Source organism: Ambystoma mexicanum, chromosome 14 (assembly GCF_040938575.1).
Source record: "Ambystoma mexicanum isolate Mex_15411 chromosome 14, UKY_AmexF1_1, whole genome shotgun sequence".
NCBI lineage: Eukaryota > Metazoa > Chordata > Amphibia > Caudata > Ambystomatidae > Ambystoma > Ambystoma mexicanum.
Window position 1 is genome coordinate 434,639,493 of NC_090940.1, and position 23,250 is coordinate 434,662,742.

The 23,250-nt window shown below is 46.1% G+C and overlaps 1 protein-coding gene across 4 annotated transcripts in view; it reads right to left on the reverse strand.

The window, feature by feature from the left end:
• Positions 1-23,250, reverse strand: part of LTBP2 (latent transforming growth factor beta binding protein 2) — a 1,918,131-nt gene that overhangs the window by 477,404 nt on the left and 1,417,477 nt on the right. For all 4 annotated transcript variants that reach the window (XM_069637635.1, XM_069637634.1, XM_069637633.1 and 1 more), the window contains exon 16: positions 12,795-12,914. In XM_069637635.1, the coding sequence (XP_069493736.1) occupies positions 12,795-12,914 (120 nt within the window). The remainder of the gene's footprint in view (positions 1-12,794; positions 12,915-23,250) is intronic.

Genomic DNA, 23,250 nt, shown 5'->3' on the forward strand with positions numbered 1-23,250 from the left:
ATTGTGAGCCTACCTGGAGGCGGGTATATAGAATGCAGCACACGCAGAGCATGTGGTGTGCACAGTGTGTTTCGGTGTGCGGTGTAGGGTTTTCTGCTTGCTGGACACCAAACAACTATTTGGAGGTCTGTCATAGCTGAGGATCATTATGAAGACCATTACGATCTGCTCCCATTGAGTCAGCGTTCAACTCTACCCCTCACTGTTAAGATATACATTGATGCCTTGGCTGTAAACTGTCTCATAATCGTCCCCCAAAGCTGACTTGGTATCCAACTTGAGTCTGTATCTGAGTGGAGACTTATGTCCAGGTGTCCCTCCGCAAACGCTTCAACTCTGTGCAGCTGTACCCAAGCTGAAGCGCTGTGCAAATTCCACAATTGCCACGTGAGCCGCTAAGTGTGCCGTGTTGGCTATACAAGAAAAGATGCATACCTTATCCCTGGCTTTCCCTGCCCCTACAGGCTTGTTTGCCAATGACGGTGGAGGACGACACAAGTATCTGCATTATAGCAGACAAGACTCACATGGGCACAGACTTTAAGCAAATGACACTGTCCACTGTTCAGGGGGAAAAAACAGTCTCAGTCCGGGATTGTTCAAAACGTACTGTAAAGCTGATAGCTAAGCTGGACAAAAAGAAGCCAGATGCCAAGATCACTAATTTCACAAGATGATCGATCTCTGCTCTAATTTAGCTGGAGAACTAACTGCATCTGTTCCTTTTCTCAGCTCAAAAACCACTGAGACATTTGTTAAAGCCCTGATTGTTCGAAACTTGGGTGATTATCTGGATTTTGCAGTGAATGTCGCCAGCTCACCCCTAGAGAGTGACTCCTTCTCGTTCCTTCCTCAGTTCGGCTCTGAGGGAGCTTCAAGACCAAGAAGAACTAGGTATAGAAAATTCACTAACACAATTACTGAAGAGGGCGGACAATGTCATTCTAAACTCGACCACTAACAATCAAACATCTCTTGTCCAACCCCCTCTGGATCTATTGAAAGAGAAGTCTTTTGAGGCAGATAAAAGCTAGCACTCACTGCAATCACAGAACTGTGATTTTGAAGCTGATAATCTTGAGGAGACAACCCTAAACACACAAGATGTAAACATTAGTATCTCCTCAGCCACCATGTTCTCAGTCTTGGAAACACTCCTGATGCAGCTCTCCAATAAAAGTGACACCACGAACTCCAAACTAAATAAACTCTGCACTAACTTTGAAAAGGTTGCAGCATCATTAAACAGTCTTCATAAGTTGTATGAATGCATTTATCGGCCGTACCGACAAAATCAGTAACAATATCAGTAATTTTGTAAGCTCCTCCCAGGAGCAAGTGCAACAACCTGCATTGAATTATAGTTGGATGGACCTGGACTCGAATGCGTGTTATCAACGAAAGAAGAGGAAAATGGCAAAGCAGGCTGCCAAGTATGAACACCTGTCTGATAAGACTAAGAGAATCAACAAAAAACAGTCTCAAGCAAACTTACCTGAGACTGGAAAAGCTGAGCCTCTTCCAACCGATGCATAGATAACTACACCTGGAGCCAACCTCCCTCAAACAGTGCTGTCAGCTTCCCCCAATTGTGTGTCACATTCATCACTAACTATTGAGTATGATTCTGCACCTACTAAAAATGTAGGCGCAACAGAACAACAGCTTGTGAAGCCATCCTTACCACTTGTTCATCCTCAGTCTGATATTCAGACAATTTTGCCTACTTGTCACAATATAGAGGACTGCCCCACCAATCAGGTGTCCATGGGATTGGGAAGGAACTTGCAACCTGAAGCCTCTAACACTACGACTCAGGTAGACTTGAGGGACATGTTGAAAGCAGATAATCCCAGAGCTAAGTTCGCAGATGCATCAGACACTGTCAGGGCTCTGAAGATCCAGAGCGTCTTCTGCAATGGCCGGCACTTTTTCCTTAATCGTTTGCGCACAATGGACCTGCTGCACAATGTCATCCCACTATGATACATCAACATTGGTGACATAGTTGACATACGGGAAGATGTCAGTTATGCCACTTCAATTGTTTACTTCTTCTCTAGGTCCACTCTTTTGTATATTCTGGACTAATGCTTCTCCCTCTACAAATTTTGCTGTGAATGCTCTATGATTGAGATGACATATCCCCACTCATATTGACCCACTTGTATAGCATGCAGGGAAGCAAGCTATAATGGCTGTCTTCCTGTGCAACCTAATCCTGCAAAGGAACTACATAGCAACTCAAATAATACTGTCCCTGTGTCTAACTCCAATACATCCCTTACGAAACATGGAACAAACAACGAGGGGTCCAGCGACAAAGTTGACACTGCCATAGACGAGTTGCATTAGTCATGGCTGGCCAATATGGTAGCAAGACGTGGTGACCTGCGACCCTAACCTTGACTTAACACCCCAGTTTCTCTTGCTAAGTTGGAACACCTGTGGCTCTTCCCATTTATTCAGTGAAGATGGTCTATTGGATCAAATTGACCAGTTGAACATAATAGCTTTACAGGAAACATGGCTGACTAACACGCTTGTTGAGGATGGGTGAAACTTGTTAACTCAACCCTCTATACAGGGCACTAGAGGTCGTCCTAAAGGGGGGTTGTTATTGGATGTAAGAAAGCCTCTTAGATATGAAGAGGTCCCACATCCCTCTATGAATATTCCTATTGGGAAAGTAATCTTTCCCCAAGACTCCACCCAAACATAAACTCTGGAGTTCTTCATAATTAACATCTATGTACCCACGTACAACAAGTGCCATAAGGTAGTGATGAGGGAGCTTGAGGAGACACTTGGTCATATGAAAAACGCAAGTACAATACTGGTCTGCAGTGATTTCAATGCAAACATTCCACCTATTGCTTCTTCTGAGAACAGGGACATGTGTTCTGATCCACTGCTGCCCAGGCTCAGATCAATTCGGAGAAAAACAAGGGTTAAAGTGGGGATGCTTGATGGCTGGGTTCACTATGGTTAATGGAGCTGTTCCACCTTATTCCCCTGCTAATTTTACCTGTGTGAGTGGAACTGGGAGTAGTATATTGGATTATGTCTTTGTTACTAATCGTGAGACTATGATTGATGACAAGTGTGTATCGCACCACCATGAAAGCGATCATTATCCCCTCATAGTACATTTAAACCTTCCAGGGCTATCCACCTGCAGTACTGCAGTACAAAAATTGGCCAACTGTCCGTAAATTCTACTCTGAATTGGATTTCTTGGAATGACCTGAACACTCAAAAGGTGCTATCTGTAGCAATCCATGCTCTAAGTGCTTTTTGGGGGCTTTCAAAGAAACTGAAGTATTGAAGAGTGTTGAGTCTGCAACCTTAGCCCTTGATACATTTGCAGCCATGGTGGAGAGTATCAGCTCTTGCGCTATGGTTAAACGTAAGCCTGTCAGTAGGGTAGGCACCATTATTGACAAAAAACATAGGCATCCCTATGATAGGGCTAGACGAGACAGCAAAAGAGCCCTAAGGAGTGATTTACGCACTCTAGCAAAGATTGAACTGGACCCTATTGAACATAGCCCAAAAAACAAAGACATAAAAAATAGATACTCCAAATGCTTTAGAAGACATAAATATCTGATTGAGTGCACTAGATGGAAAGCCCTGGTTTATGCATCCCAAACCAACGATTCCCATGAGTTATGGAAGATTGTTGGAGAGTGTGACTCAAAGAACAGGGAAACCAGGGTCCTAAATGGTGTCTCAGAATTAGCATGGAAGCTGCACACTGAACAGGCCGTTGGGGCCGCACAGTGGGAGGAATGGAGTGATGACATACAAAGAGCCAAATGGTTTTACCACCACACCCCTAGCGACATTTGCAGACTCATTGCTGCTAGTAAATCCTCCAGGGCACCTGGGCCTGACGGAATGTGTAGTTCTCTAATCAAATCTGCTTCCAGTTTTTGGTCTGCGGCGTTGCACGTGCTCTTCTGCACCTTTAGTGTTACCCAGAAAATCCCATCCTCCTGGAGTGATAGTATTGTTGTCGCTGTTTTTAAGAATGGAAGTCCAGCTGATCCAGGAAATTATCGCTTACTAGCGATGTTGGATGCTCCGGCCAAGATCTTTGCTCATGTATTATTACTCGAGTTTGAATCTTGGGCAGAAAGCTGTAATATCACCCCACTTAACAAAACCGGTATTCGGAAGGGATACAATACCACTACTTACACATTGTCTCTCACCACAATTATACAGCAGGCATGGATGGTTAGACATACCACGGTCGTAGTGGCATTTATCAATCTCAGCACCGCGTTCGATAGCCAAGGTGTGCTCTGTTATACTTTACGCAGCAGAACTTTAGGAGTTACAAAATATGCCCAAGGTTAGCAAACTTGAACGTACCCTATTGAAAAGGTTGCTTCGATTGCCACAGCGTACCGCCATTGACATGATATTCTTGGAGTACATCTTGATGCTCGTCGCCTTAAGAATTCTCTTTTGTTGTCTGTTCACAGTCTGGAAACTGGCAAATACACCGGCCCAGTCACTTAGCCTCACACATAAGGACATATCTACTAGAATATCTCTGATGTCACAAAGCAATTTGGTAAAAATAAATACATTCTCCAATTATTGGCTACAGTAAAGTGGCCTGACAATAGGCACCTTTAAGAACCGGCTCAAGGCCACAATGAATGAGAGCAGTTATGAACAGTCTATGGTCAACTTAGCCATAAGGAACAATGCGTCTGAATTTCTTCTGTATATGACATTACCCACATATATTAAACAATTTATCAGCAATGTCCTTGTCTGAGACTACATTAAATTGAAATTCAATACTGTTAGGACCAGGGAGATAGAGGTTGTGTGGTACAGCATTTTGAGGGACAATAGGGAATGTCGATTGTGTGGGGAAGGTACACTTGAGACGGTAAAACATCTTCTGTTTGAATGTGAGGCCTTGTGGACACTGAACATTCCACACAGCTGGCTCTGGAAATGACAGACTCTGAAAGGATGAACAGAGGTTGGGAGATGTTTCTAAGTGGGAAGAAGGAAGCATGTATCATTCATTTCACAAGCTTATGGAGGAAGATTGCATCTATTTTGGAAATCTGTAGATGAATTGATTGCTTCTGACGTTTACTTTTGATAATTTTCTCCAGGGTAATTGTACGTTAGGATAGTATTTTCTTTTCTACAGATGAATCGTATGTTAGTATGGCATTTTAAGAATGTATGACCTGATGTTTCTTCTTTTTTATTTTCTTGTTTTGAAAAAAAATTCTTTTTCTCTTTTTTCTTTGTTTTGTGAAAAGTTTTTATCAAACTATATCACAGTAAAGCAAATAAATAAATAAATGTGGCAGGGAGGTGGAAGGGGCGAGCAGGTGTGTTAGGCAGGCAAGGATTCCTTGCTATTCCAGCATGGCGAGAGAACACTAAGGCTGGGTGGCTGTTCCGGCCACGTGGGTCTATGCAGGGCTATCTGCACTGGATGAGGCGGGTGGAGGGAGTGGAGGGGAGTTTCGAAAAAAAAAGAAATGTGGCCGGGGAGGTGGAAATAAAAAATAGGGAGGGGGGATTAAATAATTAAATAATTGTGGCGGAAAGGCAGGATAAATAAATAAATGCGGCAGGGAAGCGAAAGGGGACGAGGGAAGGAGATCAAAGGCAGGGAGGGCAGAGGAGAGGCACTTACTGGCAGGTGTGTTAGGCAGGGTATAATAATTTGGATCAATTTTTAATGATAGACTAATAAGGGTACACTTGGGTGGACATGGAGAGTGGAGTTGCACAGAGTTAAAAGCAGACGCTAAAAGTTAGGGAGAGAAACGTGGATGCAGTCTCTATTAATTTGTTGGTGGATCTGCAGCCGTGCTCCCGCTGCAGCTTTATTCCTGTTTATTGCACACAAGCTGACCATCCTAAAACCACTGTTGAGTCCCTGGGTCTGAATCAGTGATTCTCTCTTGCTTTATTGTGCGATGAGAAAATCAAAGTGTGTTCCATTTTTATCCCCCCTAGAAGTCCCCAAAGGCAGCAAGTCAATAAGCAACTGCTCCCACATTTTTCCTGCCCTTTTCTATGATGTTTGCCAGCTTTAGAAGGTAACTGAATTACATTTTCCTGTGTATCTCCCCAGAATTCCACACTGTGGCAATAAGACCCTCGGCGGCGGGCCAATACCGCCCCAGGTGATGCCCTCAGGGCCGTAGTTACAGGCCCGAGTGTAGCAAGGGCCTTAACGAAGGCCCGCAGGCCTTACTGTGGGCGGTATTGGCCCGCCGCCGAGGGTCTTATAGCTATTAGTACCCCAGCCCGTTAGACTGGGGTACTAATGGCATTTTTTTTCTGTTTCACCGCGTTTCGAAACAGAAAAAAAGTGAAAAAAATGGCTGCCGGGAAAGGGAAAATGTAGTCCGTTTTCTCTGTCCATGGCGGCCATCAGGAGCAGACGCGCTGGGAACAGAAGTGTTTCCAGCGTGTTCGCTCCCAAGAAAAGAAGAAGGTAAGTGGGGTTGGGAGGGCGGGGAGGGGATAATTTGCGGGGGAGAGGGTTCGCGGAAAAAAAAACTTAACCTAGTCCCCGGCGGGGGACGAAGGCAGCTTCCAGCGATGGGGAGGCTCGGAGAGGGGATTGCCCCGTTTCAAGCCTCCTCATTGGCTAAGGGGCTGCCTCGCCGTGAACAGAGTACCCAGGATGCACTAACATACAAGGGAATACCATGTGGTATGGCTCGGAAAAGAGCCAATCCACACATAGTATTCCCGGTGTACAGCGTGCGCCAGGTACTAATTCTGATTATTGTCTCTTTCTTTGATTTTTAATACATTTTAGTTGAATATAGATAGGAAAAACATATCTACCTAACACACATGCCCTCAATGCCTCACAATTGTATTTTATGCAACAAGTTCAGCTGAAACAATTAAACAAAATAGGTTGAATTGATTGCTCCAAAAAGGGTTTGCAATATGAGCACAGGGCCACAACAGGATACGCCACACCAGACTTAGACTAAGTCTCGGAGTTATGTTTATATGCAACAACATATGGCATTAGAGCTATTGTTGACCATGAGTCAGCCTCTTTTTGATTATATTTCAATTTTTTAATATTCTGGTGGTGGGTATGTGACATGGATTCAGTTAACATATTTACAGAAACTAAGATGATGTAAAAAAAATGCCAAGCCTGGAATCCTCCATGGGTCAGAAATATTTTTTTTTTGGGGGGAAAGATCACGGTATGGAAATAGATAATATTACACATTTTGTATTTCCTTAATACTGTACCTAATGGGAAACTCTTTATTTGTAAAATCTATTCCAACTCCCACCATAAACGGCCACATCATTTTTTCTGCTTCTTGCAGACAATCACAAGCTTGAGTAAGGCTGTGTCAATGTTTTCCTTTCTTGTATTGGAACATCTATGTATATTTTTATTATCAGATTTCAAAAGTGGGTGTTAGGCAGAAACATGTGCAGTTCCCTCTGGGACCACTGCAAAAGATTTCTGCCTAACACTGGTGTACAGCGGTGGGATTTGTATTGAGTATACACTTTAGAGTGCTTTTTGAACACTTTAGGACAACTAACCACAAAGCTTAGCACTAAAAAGCTGATTTTCTAACTATGTCTACTATGGAGAGTTATACCCTAGAATCATTGTCTGCCAAAACTGCTGATTGCTTAAAAGTATTGTGTAGACATAAGAATCTCTCTGAGAAGGGCAAGAAAATGGAATTTATAGAAAGATTGTTAGAAAACCAAAGTCTGGGTGGTACAGAGGAATCTACTCCCCCAGCAAATGTAGAAAACAGTGATGGTATTGATCTAAATCAAAGTCTTGATAATGAGTCAGAAGAGGAAAGTGAACCTAATGAAGTTAGCCACTCTGAGCCTCTGTCTGCCTTACCTACTGTACCTACTAGGCCTATACCAGGTCCTACATGTAACCCTGCTTATTTTGAACTTGAAAGAATGAAGCTTGAATTAGAGTACAAACGTTTTATTGCTCATTCTGAAAGAAACCAAGAGCTAGAGTTCAGAAGAATGAATGCCCAGGCTGAGCAGAAGCAAGCTGAGTTAAGACTCAGAGAAATAGAGCTTAATCATAAACTAGAAATGAAGAAGTTGTCTGTGGAAAATGCTTCTCTCTCCTCTGGTTCCTCTAGGAGTTCCAGTCCCAAAAGACCCCGGATGCCTAAGGAATTAGTGGGTATGTATGAACCTAAGCTGGATGTGTTGGATTGGTTAAAAATGTTTGAGTATAATCATGGGCTCCAGGACATCACAGGGGATGAGCTACTTCTCTGGTTGTTCTCTAGGCTTCCCCCTGTTGCAACTGATGTGGTAATGGAGTTGGGGGAGGTGGATAGGAAGGATTACGAATGTGTGAAACTTGCTTTGATAGCTAGATTTGTGAAGACCCCTTCCTACTACCTTAAGATTTTAGGACCCTCAAAAAGCATGATGGTACCCCTTGGGCTACCTGGGTGAGTGAAAGTTTGAAAAACTTAGAGGGATGGATTAAGGGTTACAGGGTTAATACTTATGAAGGAATGAAGAATCTTGTAATGATGGAGTCAATTTATGATGCCTGCTCTCCTGAGCTCAGACAGCACTTGGCTGATTCAAAGGAATTGGATTCCAGGAAGTTAGCTAAGGCTGCTGACTTGTGGGTTGCCAACAGGGCCACTCACAAGGATTCTGGGGCTACTCAGAAAAAGGATGAGGGAAAACAGCCAAGAAAGCACTCCAAAGAGAATTCTAATAATTCCAATTCCAAAGAGGGCCCCAAACAAAACCAAAAGGGTAAGCCACAAGGGAAACCAAATCAGGCTAGTGTACCTTCTGGTGCCAAACCAGAAGGAGGTCAGAACAAGCCACCATTCCAGAAAGCATTTGGTAAATAATTTGTTTGTGGCTCTACTGACCATGTGAAAAGAGATCCCAGATGTAAGGGTAAGCCTTCAGGGGTCCAGCTTGTCTCCTTAGCCTTTGCTCCAGAGGAGGAAGTACAAATGGCAAGTGGAAACTTTCTATTACTGGCTGATGAACCCATTGGAGTCTCAGCCAGTGTTTCTTTAGTGTCTCTGGGTTTGTAGGCACAACAGAACTTAGATGTCTATAATTCTATCCCAGATAATACTAAAGAGTATCATAAGGACAGTGTCCAGGTGAATGGTCAGGCGACTCCTGCCATTAGGGACACTGGGGCCAGCATAACTGTGGTGGACAAATCGTTTTTACAGGCTGAGGATGTTGCTAAGGCACCCAAACGCCTCACCAAGTTAGCTGGAGGGCCTGTGCAGATCCTTCCCCAATTACCAGTTCTCATCCAGTGCAGTGACATGAGTGTGAAGATACCTGTCAGCATACAAAGTGAGGTGCCAGGAAGGGTTCTGCTGGGTAATGACTTGAACATTCTTGGAGTAGTGTCACATACCCTCAGACCTCCTAGTAAAAGGTTACAGGAGCTCACCAGACCTGCAAGGGAGAGAACCATGAGAGGTGCTCCCAAGGAGATGATGAAGAAAGAAATCACTCCTGCTCCACTGGAGATGTCAGCTGCTGTCTCTAAGAAACTAGAAGGAAAAGGGAAACCTAAAACTTCTAAAAAGAACCTCACAGCCAGCACTCCAGTGCAGCCAACAAGGACTTCCCCTAGCTTGTCCAAAGTTACACCAGTAACTGCCCTTCCAGCCGAGGCTGAGAGGGAGGTACAACCCTGTGTGGTTGAACTAGACTCTGAGGAAGAGCTAGTGGAAGGCCAGGAACTCATTGGAGATCTTGATCCTGTTGACCATATTGAGCCGCAGTCTTTACTGGCAGAAGGTGGACCCAACAGGGCAGACTTCAGTAAGGGACAGAGAGAATGTCCAACTCTGGAAGGTCTTCACCACCAGGCAGATGCTCAGGCTGAAGGGCAAGAGCCTGGGAAATATAGGTTACACTGGGAAGATGGCCTCTTCTACAGTGAACCAACGGAGTCTGCACCTGGGGACAACAAACGACTTGTAGTACCCCAAGAGAACAGACCACAGTTCTTGCAGTTTGTTTGTTTGTTTATTACATTTATAAGGCGCACCAGACCCGAAAGTAGCAGGGCGCCGAAGGATATGCGAAGCTTACAAGTTTTGCATATTGTACAGGCAGTAAATGACACATCGAATTATGCAGGTAATCCAAAATACAGGCTTAAGTCATACAAAAGGCAAAGTTAATTAAATCTTAGTGCTTACATATGTACACAAATATATACAGGTACATACTGTAGGGCACCTGGCGGGGTCCTGATTTACCCAGGTGGGTATACGTATAATAAACACAGAATCAGGATGAAGAGATCCGACAGAAAACAGAAAACCTCTGTGTGTGTGTATTTATTTTGCATCAACACAGAAAGTTTCGGGTGACTAGACAATTTATTTTACAGTTCTTTCGATAAGCACTAAAGGTAAGTGAAATATAAACGGACAAGGTCGGTGATGGATAGTAGTAACACAGCTAGGTGTCGGCCTCAGAATTATTGAGGTCAAAACTTCAATCGGATGCACATTTCCCACAGATGGAGGGGGTATAACAACCCTAAAAAGCAGGGAAACGTGCGCCTCAGACTTGCATGTGTCCAAGGCATAGTTTACACATGGTGCACACAACAATATTTACATATAACATACACGAGGGCCCCTCCATAGGGTCTCATGTGTTTTTACTATGTGTGTTACACAGCACCCTCTGTGTAGTGACACAGGGGTGTCATAGTGACAACCCACCATAGACTCCATACCCTGGGACTGACTACTGTCTCCCAGGGCATGTAAAGTCACCATTGGCTTTACTAGTCCCAAATTATGAACAGAAACCAGTACAAACCATCATATTGTGGACGTACTGGTCAGGGCAATTTGATTGTCCCGCGGTCTGTTAGTCAAGGGGGCACGTCTCCGCCCCCCCTGATCGAGTTTTGGCTGGTGGCAGTGGATACTACTTTTTATATTCGACCGCAAATATATCCCTATGGGATTTTCCCATTGTTCGAGGCTACCAACTTTAATTATTTAATTCTCATAGCCTCGAACATACCGATTTATTTATTTAATATTAATTCGCCGGTTGGTATTTTTTGCCAGGACTCGATTCTAAAATGGCGTTTGTGTTCTCTTCTGTGACTCCAACCCAAGTCGAGCCCTTTGTTCCACTTTTTGGCGGGCTTCTCCACAGAAGCCTCCAAAAGTGGTGCCACTCTGTCTGGGTACCACAGGGGGTGTCGGAGGGGGTTTAGGCACCCTGGACTGAGTTACCTTGGTAACTCAAGTCGCACTCTTGTGTGATTGGCCCAAGTGGTGAGCCGGCCGGCTCACCACTTAGCATGTTTGATTGACAGCGAGGCTGAGTGAATGGGGGTATGCTGCATAAAAGCAGGGCTTTGAGGACTTGAACTTCAGAAGTCGCCACAGGACCTGAGAATCCGACGAGGGAGAAGCTGAGCCGACCTGCTACGACGACACCACCGGTGGAGCCCTGCGGAACCGACTCACCACTTCCCGACGACAGAGAAGATCTCCCGGCTGGAGAGTCTTCTTCCCCTGACTGGTGGGCACAACCAGTTACTTTCTTTTCCTCGCATCCCAGGACGTCTTTTGGTCGAATTGCCGTGCCAAGCACCCCGGCAACCGGATAGCCACTTTCCACTGGACCGCGAATAAAAGGGCCGCTCCTTTTTGACCTGAGAACTCCGCGGCTGGTTTCTTCCCTGGCAGTGCAATGGACTCCTGTCTTCCTCCCCGACGAGATCCTCTCTCCCCCCGGACGAAGCACCGACTTGCATCCTCTGCCAGGAACAACTCCCCCTGCTGGAGTATTCTCACCACTTTAAGGTAACGTGTCCGCCAGGCCTCCCTTTCTAAAGATTGCTACAAGGTAATAATAATCCCTTAACCTTCTGGACTGGGCTGGCTGCCTTGACCATCTAACGGGTCCCTTTCTTTGATCAACTCTTTCTGAACCTTTTCGAGACTTTTGTGCACTTCAACCATGTGACCTTTGACACATTTCGTTCTGATCCTCTTAAAGTGGATCCGGCCTCCTGAACTCTAAATTCACGGTTTGACTCTGCCTTCCTCTCTTGCTGTGTCCTTGTGAAAGTGTTGGGATCTGTTTCAATTTATACTCTGCTTTTCTCTCCCTTTTAAAATGAATTATTAGAGTGCCATCTGCGTTAAGCGCTCACCGCTCTCTGTACATAAGTGGGGCTTTACTTAAGACTTGTCTAATATTCTTTTAAGGGAGTGTATATCTTTTAGTGACCGTGTTTTTGAAGTGCTTAATATTAGTGCCTTTGTGTTTTACTAGATGTGGTTTTAAATAAATAATTATATCTCTTTTACACCAAGCTCTGGTCAGTGTTTGCTTGTTCTACTGTGTTCTTTTTACCTATTGTGAATACTCTGTATACTGCCTAACTATTCTTGAGGGAAGTCTAACTGCTCAGCCACAGCTACCAAGTGAATCTGTGTGGTACAGACTGCTACCAAGTGGGTTTACTACCAAACACCTGTAGTCTTAAATCTTTTGCAGTTGTCCCAGAGGGAACTGCACAGGTTTCTGCTTAACAGTGGGTGCATTAATATAAGGGGCTTCCTGACCCCTCATCCTTAGCACAGGCAAGGGGTAGAGGGCGCAATAGAACATGACAGCTCAATGGCAGACCAATAGTACAGGGTAGACAGAGGGCATATTTCTAAAATGTTGGGCTCAATGAAGTTGACATTTATAAAGGGTTAAATATTCTTTACCTTGGCATTTTCCGATACTTGGCCTGAAACCTTCCGGACAGCGGAGGCATTCATAGGATCCTGGGGTGTTGATGCAGGCCTCTTCGGGGCAGGCAGAGGGGTGGTGGCACTCATCAATATCTGCAGGAGAATCAATAATTTCTTGTTAAAAGAGAGAAAATCGATATCTGACCAAGAAAGACCCCTTCATTAACATGAGCTGCCAGAAATATATGGCAACATGAGCATCTGCTAAGAACAACCCCAGAACATGTATCATTGTTTGACAGAGAATTAGCCTCTGACCACATCTACTGAAGAAATACCCTCAAGCAAAGTTGCAAAGTTAAATACATCTGTATCTATATTTGCAAGTGAACTAGCGCTTCAGCAATGTGGAGGCCCACCTTTACTCCTTCTCCCCATTTGGTAAAGTACTCACCTTTACCACACAGCCCCTCTAGAATCTTCACTGCTCCTCAACCACCTCCAAATACTGCCTTCCTCCTTTAGATTTGTAATGCTGGTTTTTAGATCCCTCCATAAGCTTTTTCCCTGCTACTCTCCTCACTGCTACTCTCCTGCCCGTAGGGTATTCATGCATCCAATTTCCCGTAGGATATTTTTTCTCGGACGACTCACGGTTCACCCTGGATCACCCTCAGCCTGGCTCAGATCCATTTAAACTCAATGATCAATTAGTCTCCCTCCGCAAGGCTCAAACTAATTCCAATTTAACTTTCCAACACAAACTTGCTTTATTTAACCAAAAGCTCCCAGTTTATCTCACCTCTGCTGGGCTCGGACCAACTTCAATTTACTTTGTCATCAACTTTCTTTACGCTATTAACATCAAAGACATTTGATTGTGCACAGGGGTTTGCTTGACCCATTGCAGGACCACTTCGATTCACAAAACTTTGTCACTCTTTCGCTTTCGCCACCTTGAAGTTGGATACCTTACAGACACTTTCGAATGAGCATGTATGTCATGCTGGACCACTCTGTCTAAGGTATCGTATCTTGACTTCAAAGTTCAATCACTCATCGTTGTTCAATTTTACTTGCGTTCATTATCACATACGCTTCATACACTGTTCGTTTCAGCCTTCTCTATACAATGTTGCCACTTGCAACCTTTGCTTCATCACAGTCCGGTCTGGTATCAGTCTCCCCAACTCACTGGCTGTGGTGACTTCACTGGCGCTGCTTTGTTGTAAGAGCCAAGGACAGTACCACAGTGGCAAGCGAATCTCCCCGCCTTGACTATCGATGCGGTAGAGCCCCGGGTAACTCCAACACACAATGTAGGATACTTTAGCCTTGTTTCCTGGTCATACGTTTCCTAGTCTTGAAGGCTTGTGAAAGTAATGGTTCCTTGTTGAAAAGGTCAAGGGCACTTCCCTCCTTGCAATCCCCTTCTGGTTTACCATCCTTCGCCTTGTATTCGACTGCCATCTTGGAACTGCTGCTTCCTTGTGTGCTTTGCCTTGCTCAGAGTGTGCTTTCGCATGCCGCCTTTTATCCGTGTGGGGAATTGTAATGCAAGTCAGGTGTGTGTAATGGTCAATAATTGCCTGACGCTGTCTGACCATTGTATTGGTACATGTCAGGTATATGGCTCGGGTGTTAGTCCATTTTCTCATATAGCGAGCTGTCTGTGGGAAAGTGTTTGTGTTGGCAAAGGAGGGGACTTGAGTTCCTAAGTATCCTGATAGGATGAGGTAAAGGTATTATGGGGAAGGGGAAACCGCATCTCGCCATCCGTTGTCTCACTCGCACTCCCTGAAGGCCTCTCACCCAGGTGATCCTCCCGCACTTGTCCACTCCCAGGAACTGGATCCAAAAGCGATTGGCGTGTCATGGCCACCTGGATGACAGATCCCCAGGGACTAGCGAGCGAGACACCTTCAGGTTTCTCACATACCCTTCCCCTATGCGATGTAGCCGCATGTGTTTCACAAGGGAATCGAGAAAGGCAATCCACGTTTCCTTGGACTTTGCCTTTTCGGTGGTCCACAGTGAAACAGTGGGGTTGCAGGTCTAAGAACCATTGCATGACTCGAGGGTTAGAATCTTTCCACTGGCTAATCGAAACTAGTGGAGAATGATCCGTGAAGAATGTGAACTTCCTTCTTAGGAGGTAGTATCTATGGTGGCTAATGGCCCACTTGATGACAAGGGCCTCTAATTCCGGCACAGAGTAATTCTTTTCACGTGGGAAAGTTTGCGACTAGTAAATAAGATAGGATGTTCCCATCCGTTGCAACTTTGTGACAAGACTGCTCCTAGCCCTGTAAGGGAGGCATATGTTTGTAACACAAACTCCTTCGAGAAATCTACTACATTTTCGGATCGGGTTCTGGCACACGGTGTGTTTTAGGTTGGTGTAACATACATCGTCCTTGTCAGTCCAATGAATTTTCTGGGGTTCAGCGTTCTTTAATTTGTCTGTTAGTCTAGCTGTCCTGTTCGAGAAGTTAGGGATAAAGCTGCGGTAATAACCGATTAACCATAAGAATGCTCTGAGGTCTCTTTTAGTTTTAGGCGGAGGGGTATCTAGGACGGCCTTCACTTTCTCGCATTGAGGCTCGATACTACCATTCCCCACAAAGAAGCAGAGGTATATCATGGCTGATTGAGCCAGCTTGCATTTGGATGGATTGGCAGATAGGCCGGCTTTTCTAAGGACTCTCATAGTAATGGAAAAGATGATCTTCCCAGGCTTTACTATAAATGACTATATCATCAATATAAGCTCCACAGAAATCAGAGTAGAGCTGTAATATTCTGTCCATAAGTCGTTGGAAAGTGGCGTGGGCCCTGTGTAAGCCAAAAAGGAGGACTTTGAAGTGGAATAGTGCTGGAAGCGTTGGGAAAACTGTCTTTTCCTTATCAGGCCCATGAACTGGGACCTGCCAGTACCCCTTGGTTAAATCTAGGGTTGATAGAAAGGTGGCATTTCCGTGTTTATCAATCAATTAATGAATGCATGGTACGAGATAAGCATCTAAGTCGGAGATGGCATTAACTTGGCGAAAGACTATGCAAAACCTCCAGGAATGGACAGGTGTTTTACCAATACTATAGGGGAAGCCCATGGGCTTGAAGAGGGTTCGATGATATTCTACCTTAGCATTTTATTCACTTCCTCAACCACTATCCGTTTCCGGGTTTCCGGGAGTCTATATGGTTTCTGATGGACCACGTTTTCTTTGGGTGTTCTAATATAGTGATAAGTCCCTTGCACTCTTCCTGGTTTCTCAGAGAATACATCAGAGAATGTTGTAACTAATTCATTTACATCTTGTTGTTGTTGATTAGACAGCTCCTGAGGAATTAATTCAAAGTTTTCTATTTCTTCTGGTACCACACAGGATAGTATCGTAGCATTGGCGGCGGAAGGATTTTCCTTCCACTCTTTTAAGAGATTTACGTGTTAGAGATGTGTGGTAGAGTGTCTGGTGGCAAGAAGCAAGAATCGCTCAATCCGCTGATTTACAGCTGAATTACAGCTAACTTGTGTTGTGGAACAATTGCAATACTGCGGAGCATAAAGGATTCCAGTTTTCGGTCCGCTTTCTACTGCAATTAAACACTCCTCCTTGGGGGGCACTGTTGCACACGACAGAAATGGCCGCCTGATTCCAGAGCTCCCGCTCCACTAAGATATCCTGCGCCATATCATCCGTTATAGCATTGCCTGCGTAGCCCAAACATTCTGGGAAGGTAGCCCAGCCATCCGTGGTGGGTCAGTCGAAATCCTGTGAATCAGAGGCCAGGAACGCCAGAGATACAGCTCCAGGCAGATCGGCCGACACGCACGGCTGAAAATATCCTGCGCCAAACTCCAGGGAGATCCACGCGAGAGCCGCTGCGCGGCTTAAGGACCGAGGCCCCTGATGGGAGGAGCCTGAACTGCGGCCCAGGCCCTACGCCCTGCTGGTAATACGCTGCTGTCTCTGGGTTGGCCGCGACACGGGTGGTTCAGTCGGATAAACCGACCTGCGTTCCAGTCCGGTCCCGGTGTGTGGCGGCCCGCGGCCGCTGAGCTCCAGAAAAGCCCCTTGCGGAACCTGCATTACAACACGGGGCGAGGCGTGCGACGGGCCCACGATACAGGACCGCAAAGGAGCCCGGAGACGAGAACGTCTGGTAAGGAGGCAAGGCTGGGCGGCGGATGAGTGGCCGAAAAAGGACACATTATTTTCCGCGGGCAGCGGTTGCAGACCCGGCGACAATCCTCACTGAGCCAATATACTTTATCTGCCGTTCCGTTGGACCGGCGAATCCCGGTGGTACATGCGGCAAGTTGCGGTCACTCGGGCGGTTCCGTTGTGCGGGGAGCGCCCCCCAAACCTCCGATACCGGCCCTGACCTCTGCCGGCGGCGCACTGGGGGGGCTGCTGCGGGCCCACGCTCCGATGATCTGCTCCGGGTCCCAGGCACACCATAGTACGCGCCACGGGACCTCCGGAGGCACAAGCTTGCACTGCTGAATATGGAGCACGTCCCGGAGGGGACCGGGCTGGGTGGAGACCCCAAACATATACAGCAGCTGTGGACCGGAGCGGCTCAGAAACCCCCTTAAAACAACACAGAACTATTAAGCACTTTGAATGCAGTAAGCGTGGAGTACTGTACGTGGGGTGACACAGTCCACTCGGACCACCAAGTTCCGGCTGGGGGCTCATTGTGTAATCGTTCATAACGCCTCTAGCCCCTTAATCTGATCCACTCCCAGAGCTCGGACACTGCATAAGGAGCAAGGGAGGACGGCGAATAGAAATTTGGCTAACAATATACTGCACTGCTTCAGAACACGATTCCGACAGTATCATGGGGAACCACAGAAGTCAGGAAAAGGTGCCAAAACTCTGGGGAAACAGAAGAAAGGCCCAATGGACGCTTACACAGGCAGTCAGAGTCTGGCTACGTCGGCTGACGCCCACACTGACGCTAACGAGGCCCCCACTACTGAGCCTAGTGAGAATTCAGACAACTTAACCACAATAGTGCAGAATGGTTTCCGCACAGTCAACACGAAATTGGATGACATAGTGTCCACTATCGGCTCCTTAAAGGCTAGATTGGAGAAAGAAAGTTTGCGTATAACAGAAACCGAAAGCAGGATAAGCACTAATGAAGACACTATCTCACATCACAGCCGTGACATCACCCAACTCAAAGAAAACATGGCGAAACTACAGAACAAATGCGAGGACTTAGAGTCGTGCTCCAGGAGAAACAATATCCGTGTGGTGGGCGTAGCCGAATCTTTTGGCAAAGGCCAAATGGAGAAACAACTCGAGACACTGCTTAAAACCCAGTTTGGACCGGAACAAGCACACCGTACATCGCCTCCAGCACCCAAACCAGGCCCACCACCACGTACTATAATCGCACGACTCCTCAATTACAGGGACAGAGATACAATCCTACGTAAGGCGAGAGACGCGGGCACCCTCCAATATGAGGAAAGTCGCATTCACATTTACCCAGATTTCTCCTCGGGTGTGCAGGCGAGCAGAAGATCCTACGAGCCAGTGAAGAGGCTCCTAAGAGAACGCCAGATCCCATATGCTTTGATGTTCCCGGCAAAAATGAGGATTCAGCATGCAGGAAGGGCCCATTTCTTTGAGTCTCCGGCCGAAGCCACGCAATACATTGAAACGTCCATACCCCTTCCTCCCAGAGGGGGCAGACTGGCACAAAACAACAGACCCTGACCTGCAGACTAAGAAACACTCGACTGTCAACCCTTTCTAAGGCTATAGTCGGGATAAGTATTGGATCAAGCTGTACCAGGCAATTTGGTTGGTGGAGTTGCCGGACCTGATCGGCAGCCATGTGGAGCAACATGGCTACCCGCAAATTATTCCATAAGTTTTGTTGGACACATCGTCAAGTTGGGGGTGATGATGAGGGTGGGGGGTGGGACAGGGTGAGGGGTTTGGTGAATTCAGCTCTTGTATTGACTTATGGTGGCATCTTGTTGGGGGTTGGTGCCACTCTACGGAGCCATGTTCAGGTGTAAAGTGGTTGGAGGTGACTTGTTGGTTGAAAAGTAAAATTATGGTGGCATCGAGGCTGGCACTGATTATATGGCACGATTACTGTAAACCCGTTGAGTTTGACAATGGCTAATGTTCCATTTCAGAGCCCCGGTGATGGCCTTAAGGTTAAACTCCTGACGTGGAATGTGCAGGGATTAAATAATCAGGTTAAGGTCAAGAAGATTTCCAACTATTTTGCCAGGCATAATCCCCAAATCCTGATGCTACAAGAAACCCATGCGGTAGGAATGAGTAACGCCCATATATTGCCCAGGTGGGGTCCCCTGAGGTTTTACACTGACTATTCATCCCAGTCCAGAGGGGTGATCACCCTTATTCATCCAGGCCTTGGGTTCAGGGTGGGTGGTCACAAGGCTGATCCTTTGGGCAGATATGTCATGGTCTGGGGGGAGGTGGCTACTCAACAAATACTCCAGGTCAACACGTACGGGCCTAACATTGATGACCCTGCTTAATACATGGATGTATACCAGATAATTATGTCACTTGATGTTCCGAATGTGCTATGGGCGGGAGACTTCAATTTGGCCTTGGACCAGGTTCTTGATAGATCCTCGAAGGTGGTTAGAACCCCAGATAGGGCAGTACTAAATCTGAGACATGTTTTGCCACAACTTTTGCTGGTCTATGTATGGCGTGAAACTCATCCTGATAGCAGGAGATATACGTTTCATTCCTCGGTACATGACTCAGAGTCTAGGATTGACTATTGGTTTGTTTCCATGTCTTTGATGGCTGTGGTTGGGGAGGTGCGAAATCCTTCCTCGAACATTGTAAGATCATTCCCCAGTGCTGTTGGAACTAATGCTCCGGAATGCCCCGTGTCCTACTAGGAGGTGGAGGATGCCGGGTGGAATGTTGGGAGACCCGGGGACAGTAGAAGCACTCCATGCTGAGATCACAGAGTTTCTATCCAACAATGTGGGATCAGTTGACAAATACTCAACGGTGTGGGAATCCTTCAAGGTCTGGATAAGGGGGTATGTTGATGTCCAAAACTACGGGTATGCTGAAGGCTGTGAGAACCGAATTGTCAACTATCGAAAGCAAACTAGATGTCTGGAGAAAACATACACAAACACGCAAGACAAGGTAGTATTAGCCAATATACACACGCACCTTCAAGAATTTGATAAGCTCGGCATAAGGGAGGTCCGATACGTGGCGGCCCCTATACGCACGCGCAGATACGGGGAGGGTAACAAGGCTGGCAGAACGCTTTCCAACTTACTCAAGCATGATAAACAACCTACACAGATCACAAGTATACGCACTGTACAGGGGAGGGTACTGCTCAGAGATGAAGACATTAATGGGGAATTTATGGAATTCTACAAGGAATTATATTCAAATAAAGATAAGAAAACACTCGCAGAAATTAATATATACCTTGAGGCTCTCTCCCTCCCTAAACTCCCCGACGAAGAACGCCTAGCGCTAGATCAACCGGTGACTGCGGAAGAGATTGTAGAAGCGGTCCAAGCACTGGCTTCGGGCAGGGCACCAGGGTCGGACTGGTTTGGGAGCTGAATTCTACAAAGAATTTCACAAGGAACTCATTCCGATACTGATGCAGGTGTGGGAGGAGGCACTTGAGTGCGGCAAGTTACCCCCAACTATGAGAGAAGCTATTATAACCGTACTCCATAAGCCTAGGCGACCACCACAGGACGTTTCGTCCTACAGGCCCCTGTCACTCATAAATACTGATGCTAAAATATTTGCAAAGGTCCTGGCGAATCAGCTTCTGCCGGCAGTCCCTACCCTAGTACATCCTGATCCGAACGGGTTTATTCCCGCACGATCTACGGCCCTGAACCTCCGAAGACTCTTTGGTATAATGGCACAAATAGATCCTGCGAGGAGCGCAGTGGCCATATCCCTTGATGCTGAAAAAGCGTTTGATTCTGTCTCGTGGGTCTATCTCCTTGCGGTGCTGGAGGCGTTTGGGATGGGGCCCAACTTCATAAGATATGTGAAATTACTGTAAACAGAGCCTGGAGCCCGTGTCCTGACCAATAGAGCCATTTCCCAGATGTTCCTGCTGGGCAGGGGAACCAGACAGGGTTTCCCGTTTTCGCCCTTGCTGTTTGCATTAACCATTGAGTCAATGGCGGCTGCGGTCCGTCTCAGACATGCGGATAGAGGGATCAAAATGAAGGGATCTACCCAACTAATATCGCTCTATGCGGATGACACTTTATTATATGTCAAGGAACCTGAACTCAATATAACACCCATTATGGCAGAGATGCAAGAGTTTGCAGATTACTCTGGGTACACGATAAACAAGGCCAAATCGGAAATATTTCCGCTTACGCCGGCCACCCAGTGCCCCACAGTGACAGATGGACTCAAATGGTCTGAAGACCGTATCAGATACCTGGGAATTCTTGTCTCCAGGAACAAGCTTACATTATATTCAGATAACCACGAAAGCGCCCTGCAAACTTTAACCGCCAAGCTGCAGATGTGGGCGCGGCTCCCGATCTATTTAGCCGGTCGAGTCGCTATTCTTAAAATGGTTATCCTACCTAAACTTCTTTATCTGTTTGTCAATCCCTATATGGCCTGGCAGAGCCTTCTTCGCCAAACTCAGATCCATGGTGGTAACATTTCTCTGGAACGGTAAGACAGCGAGGATAAACTGGGAAAAAATGACAGAACCCTATTCTTCGGGAGGTATTTAAGGCCCTGAATTCGAGCTTTACTATTATGTGGCCCTGGCTCAATTTGCTAAATATTGGTACAATGATGAGGACAGCGCACCCCATGCATGGATAGAAGAAGACACTACACATCCCACAAACGTACAATCAGTCATTTTTGATCCACACTATAAAGACACGTGTGAATACAATCCAGTTAGCTGCACAGTCAGGGCATGGGAAGCTATATACAAAAGGCTTAGACTTGAGATCCCCTATAACCCCGAGATACCTCTGTGGAACCTTCCGGGAATTCCTCTTACATATGACACGAGCATACAGGAATCCTGGGACCCTAACTGTGAAATGAAACTTGGTGATATGTTTGTCAATGGCATTTTTTTAGACCTGGGTCTGTTGCTGAGGGCGCTGGGAGATGGTCCACTGAAAATGCTGCAATATTACCGTATGAGATCTGCATTTCAGAAAAGGTGGCCTCTCTTCCCGGATGAACCTCCACCACATCCATGTGTACAACTAGTGACAGCTAAAAATGGCCTGGGAATCTCTAGGCTATACACTGAAGTCCAGACCCACACCCCCACAGTGAATCAGATAAGGGAGCAGTGGGAGGCAGACTTACAAGTTCCCATCGAAGAGAAGAAATGGAGCGGAGCGAGCGGAGTGTGGTAGAGTGTCTGGTGTCCGGTGCGCGACATGCGCTTCTCACAGAAGGCAGCATGGATGAAGGTCGCATATTCAGGAGTGCTAGAACGTGCAGGGATGGCGAAACAGTACTGGAACAGAAAAGTCCCATGAGCCTCACTACTTTAAGTTGCACTCCTCCACACTCCATGGTGTCATCAGCAATTAAACAGGGTAAGCAAGTTCAAAAAACGGTCTCTATAAACATTTCTATGCTTCCCTCACCTAAACCCCTTTTTACACACTCATCCATGGCCTCTCCACCTAGTTTGTCTCCCTGTTTGTCTGAACGCTTACTAACAAGGGTCACAGCATCTACGCCGATTCACACAGGGAAGGACACATTGGTGGAGGCTCGGGAAGTCAGTACTGAGTCACTGTGGTAAAAGACGAACATCTCGGCAACTGATAATGTCGCCCCTCCCCTGTTTGTGTTTGGAACAAACAATGCTTCAATCACCCCTGTTTCAACATGGTCCTCTGTTGACCAACCGTCTTACCCTGTGGTTGAGATATGCTCTCAATCTCCTGTAAAAAATACTGACATCAACGCTTTGATGCTAACATTTTGGAAGTGCAGCAAACTGAAACAGAGCCAACCGAGGCTGCAACAGCTGAAGTTATCAACTTGCTATCTATAGCGAGCCTTGTCTTTTCTGCCACCTTGGTGTCTCCAAAGTTTGAAACAACTATACCACCTCCAAAAACATCAGTTCAGTCACTTATCCCACTTCATCTTTGACAACAACTGTGACAACAGTTCAAATACATGGAACACCCCAAGACAATCCATCCATTGTAACGACAAATACACAAAACAGGGCCAACACCCATGGTAACAACGAAACCTGCATTAACCGACTACATACTAAAGTCTAGTGCACTCAAAAGTGGACTCCCTTCAATTCAATAAGAGAGAACTGCAAGTTCCTCCAATGCCCTCTGAAAATAGCAAAATCTTGAAAGCGATAACAAAACAAAAAAATTATCAAACAGCGGCTCATGAATCCTGCAAGAACTATCATATTCACTCGGGACTGAACCATG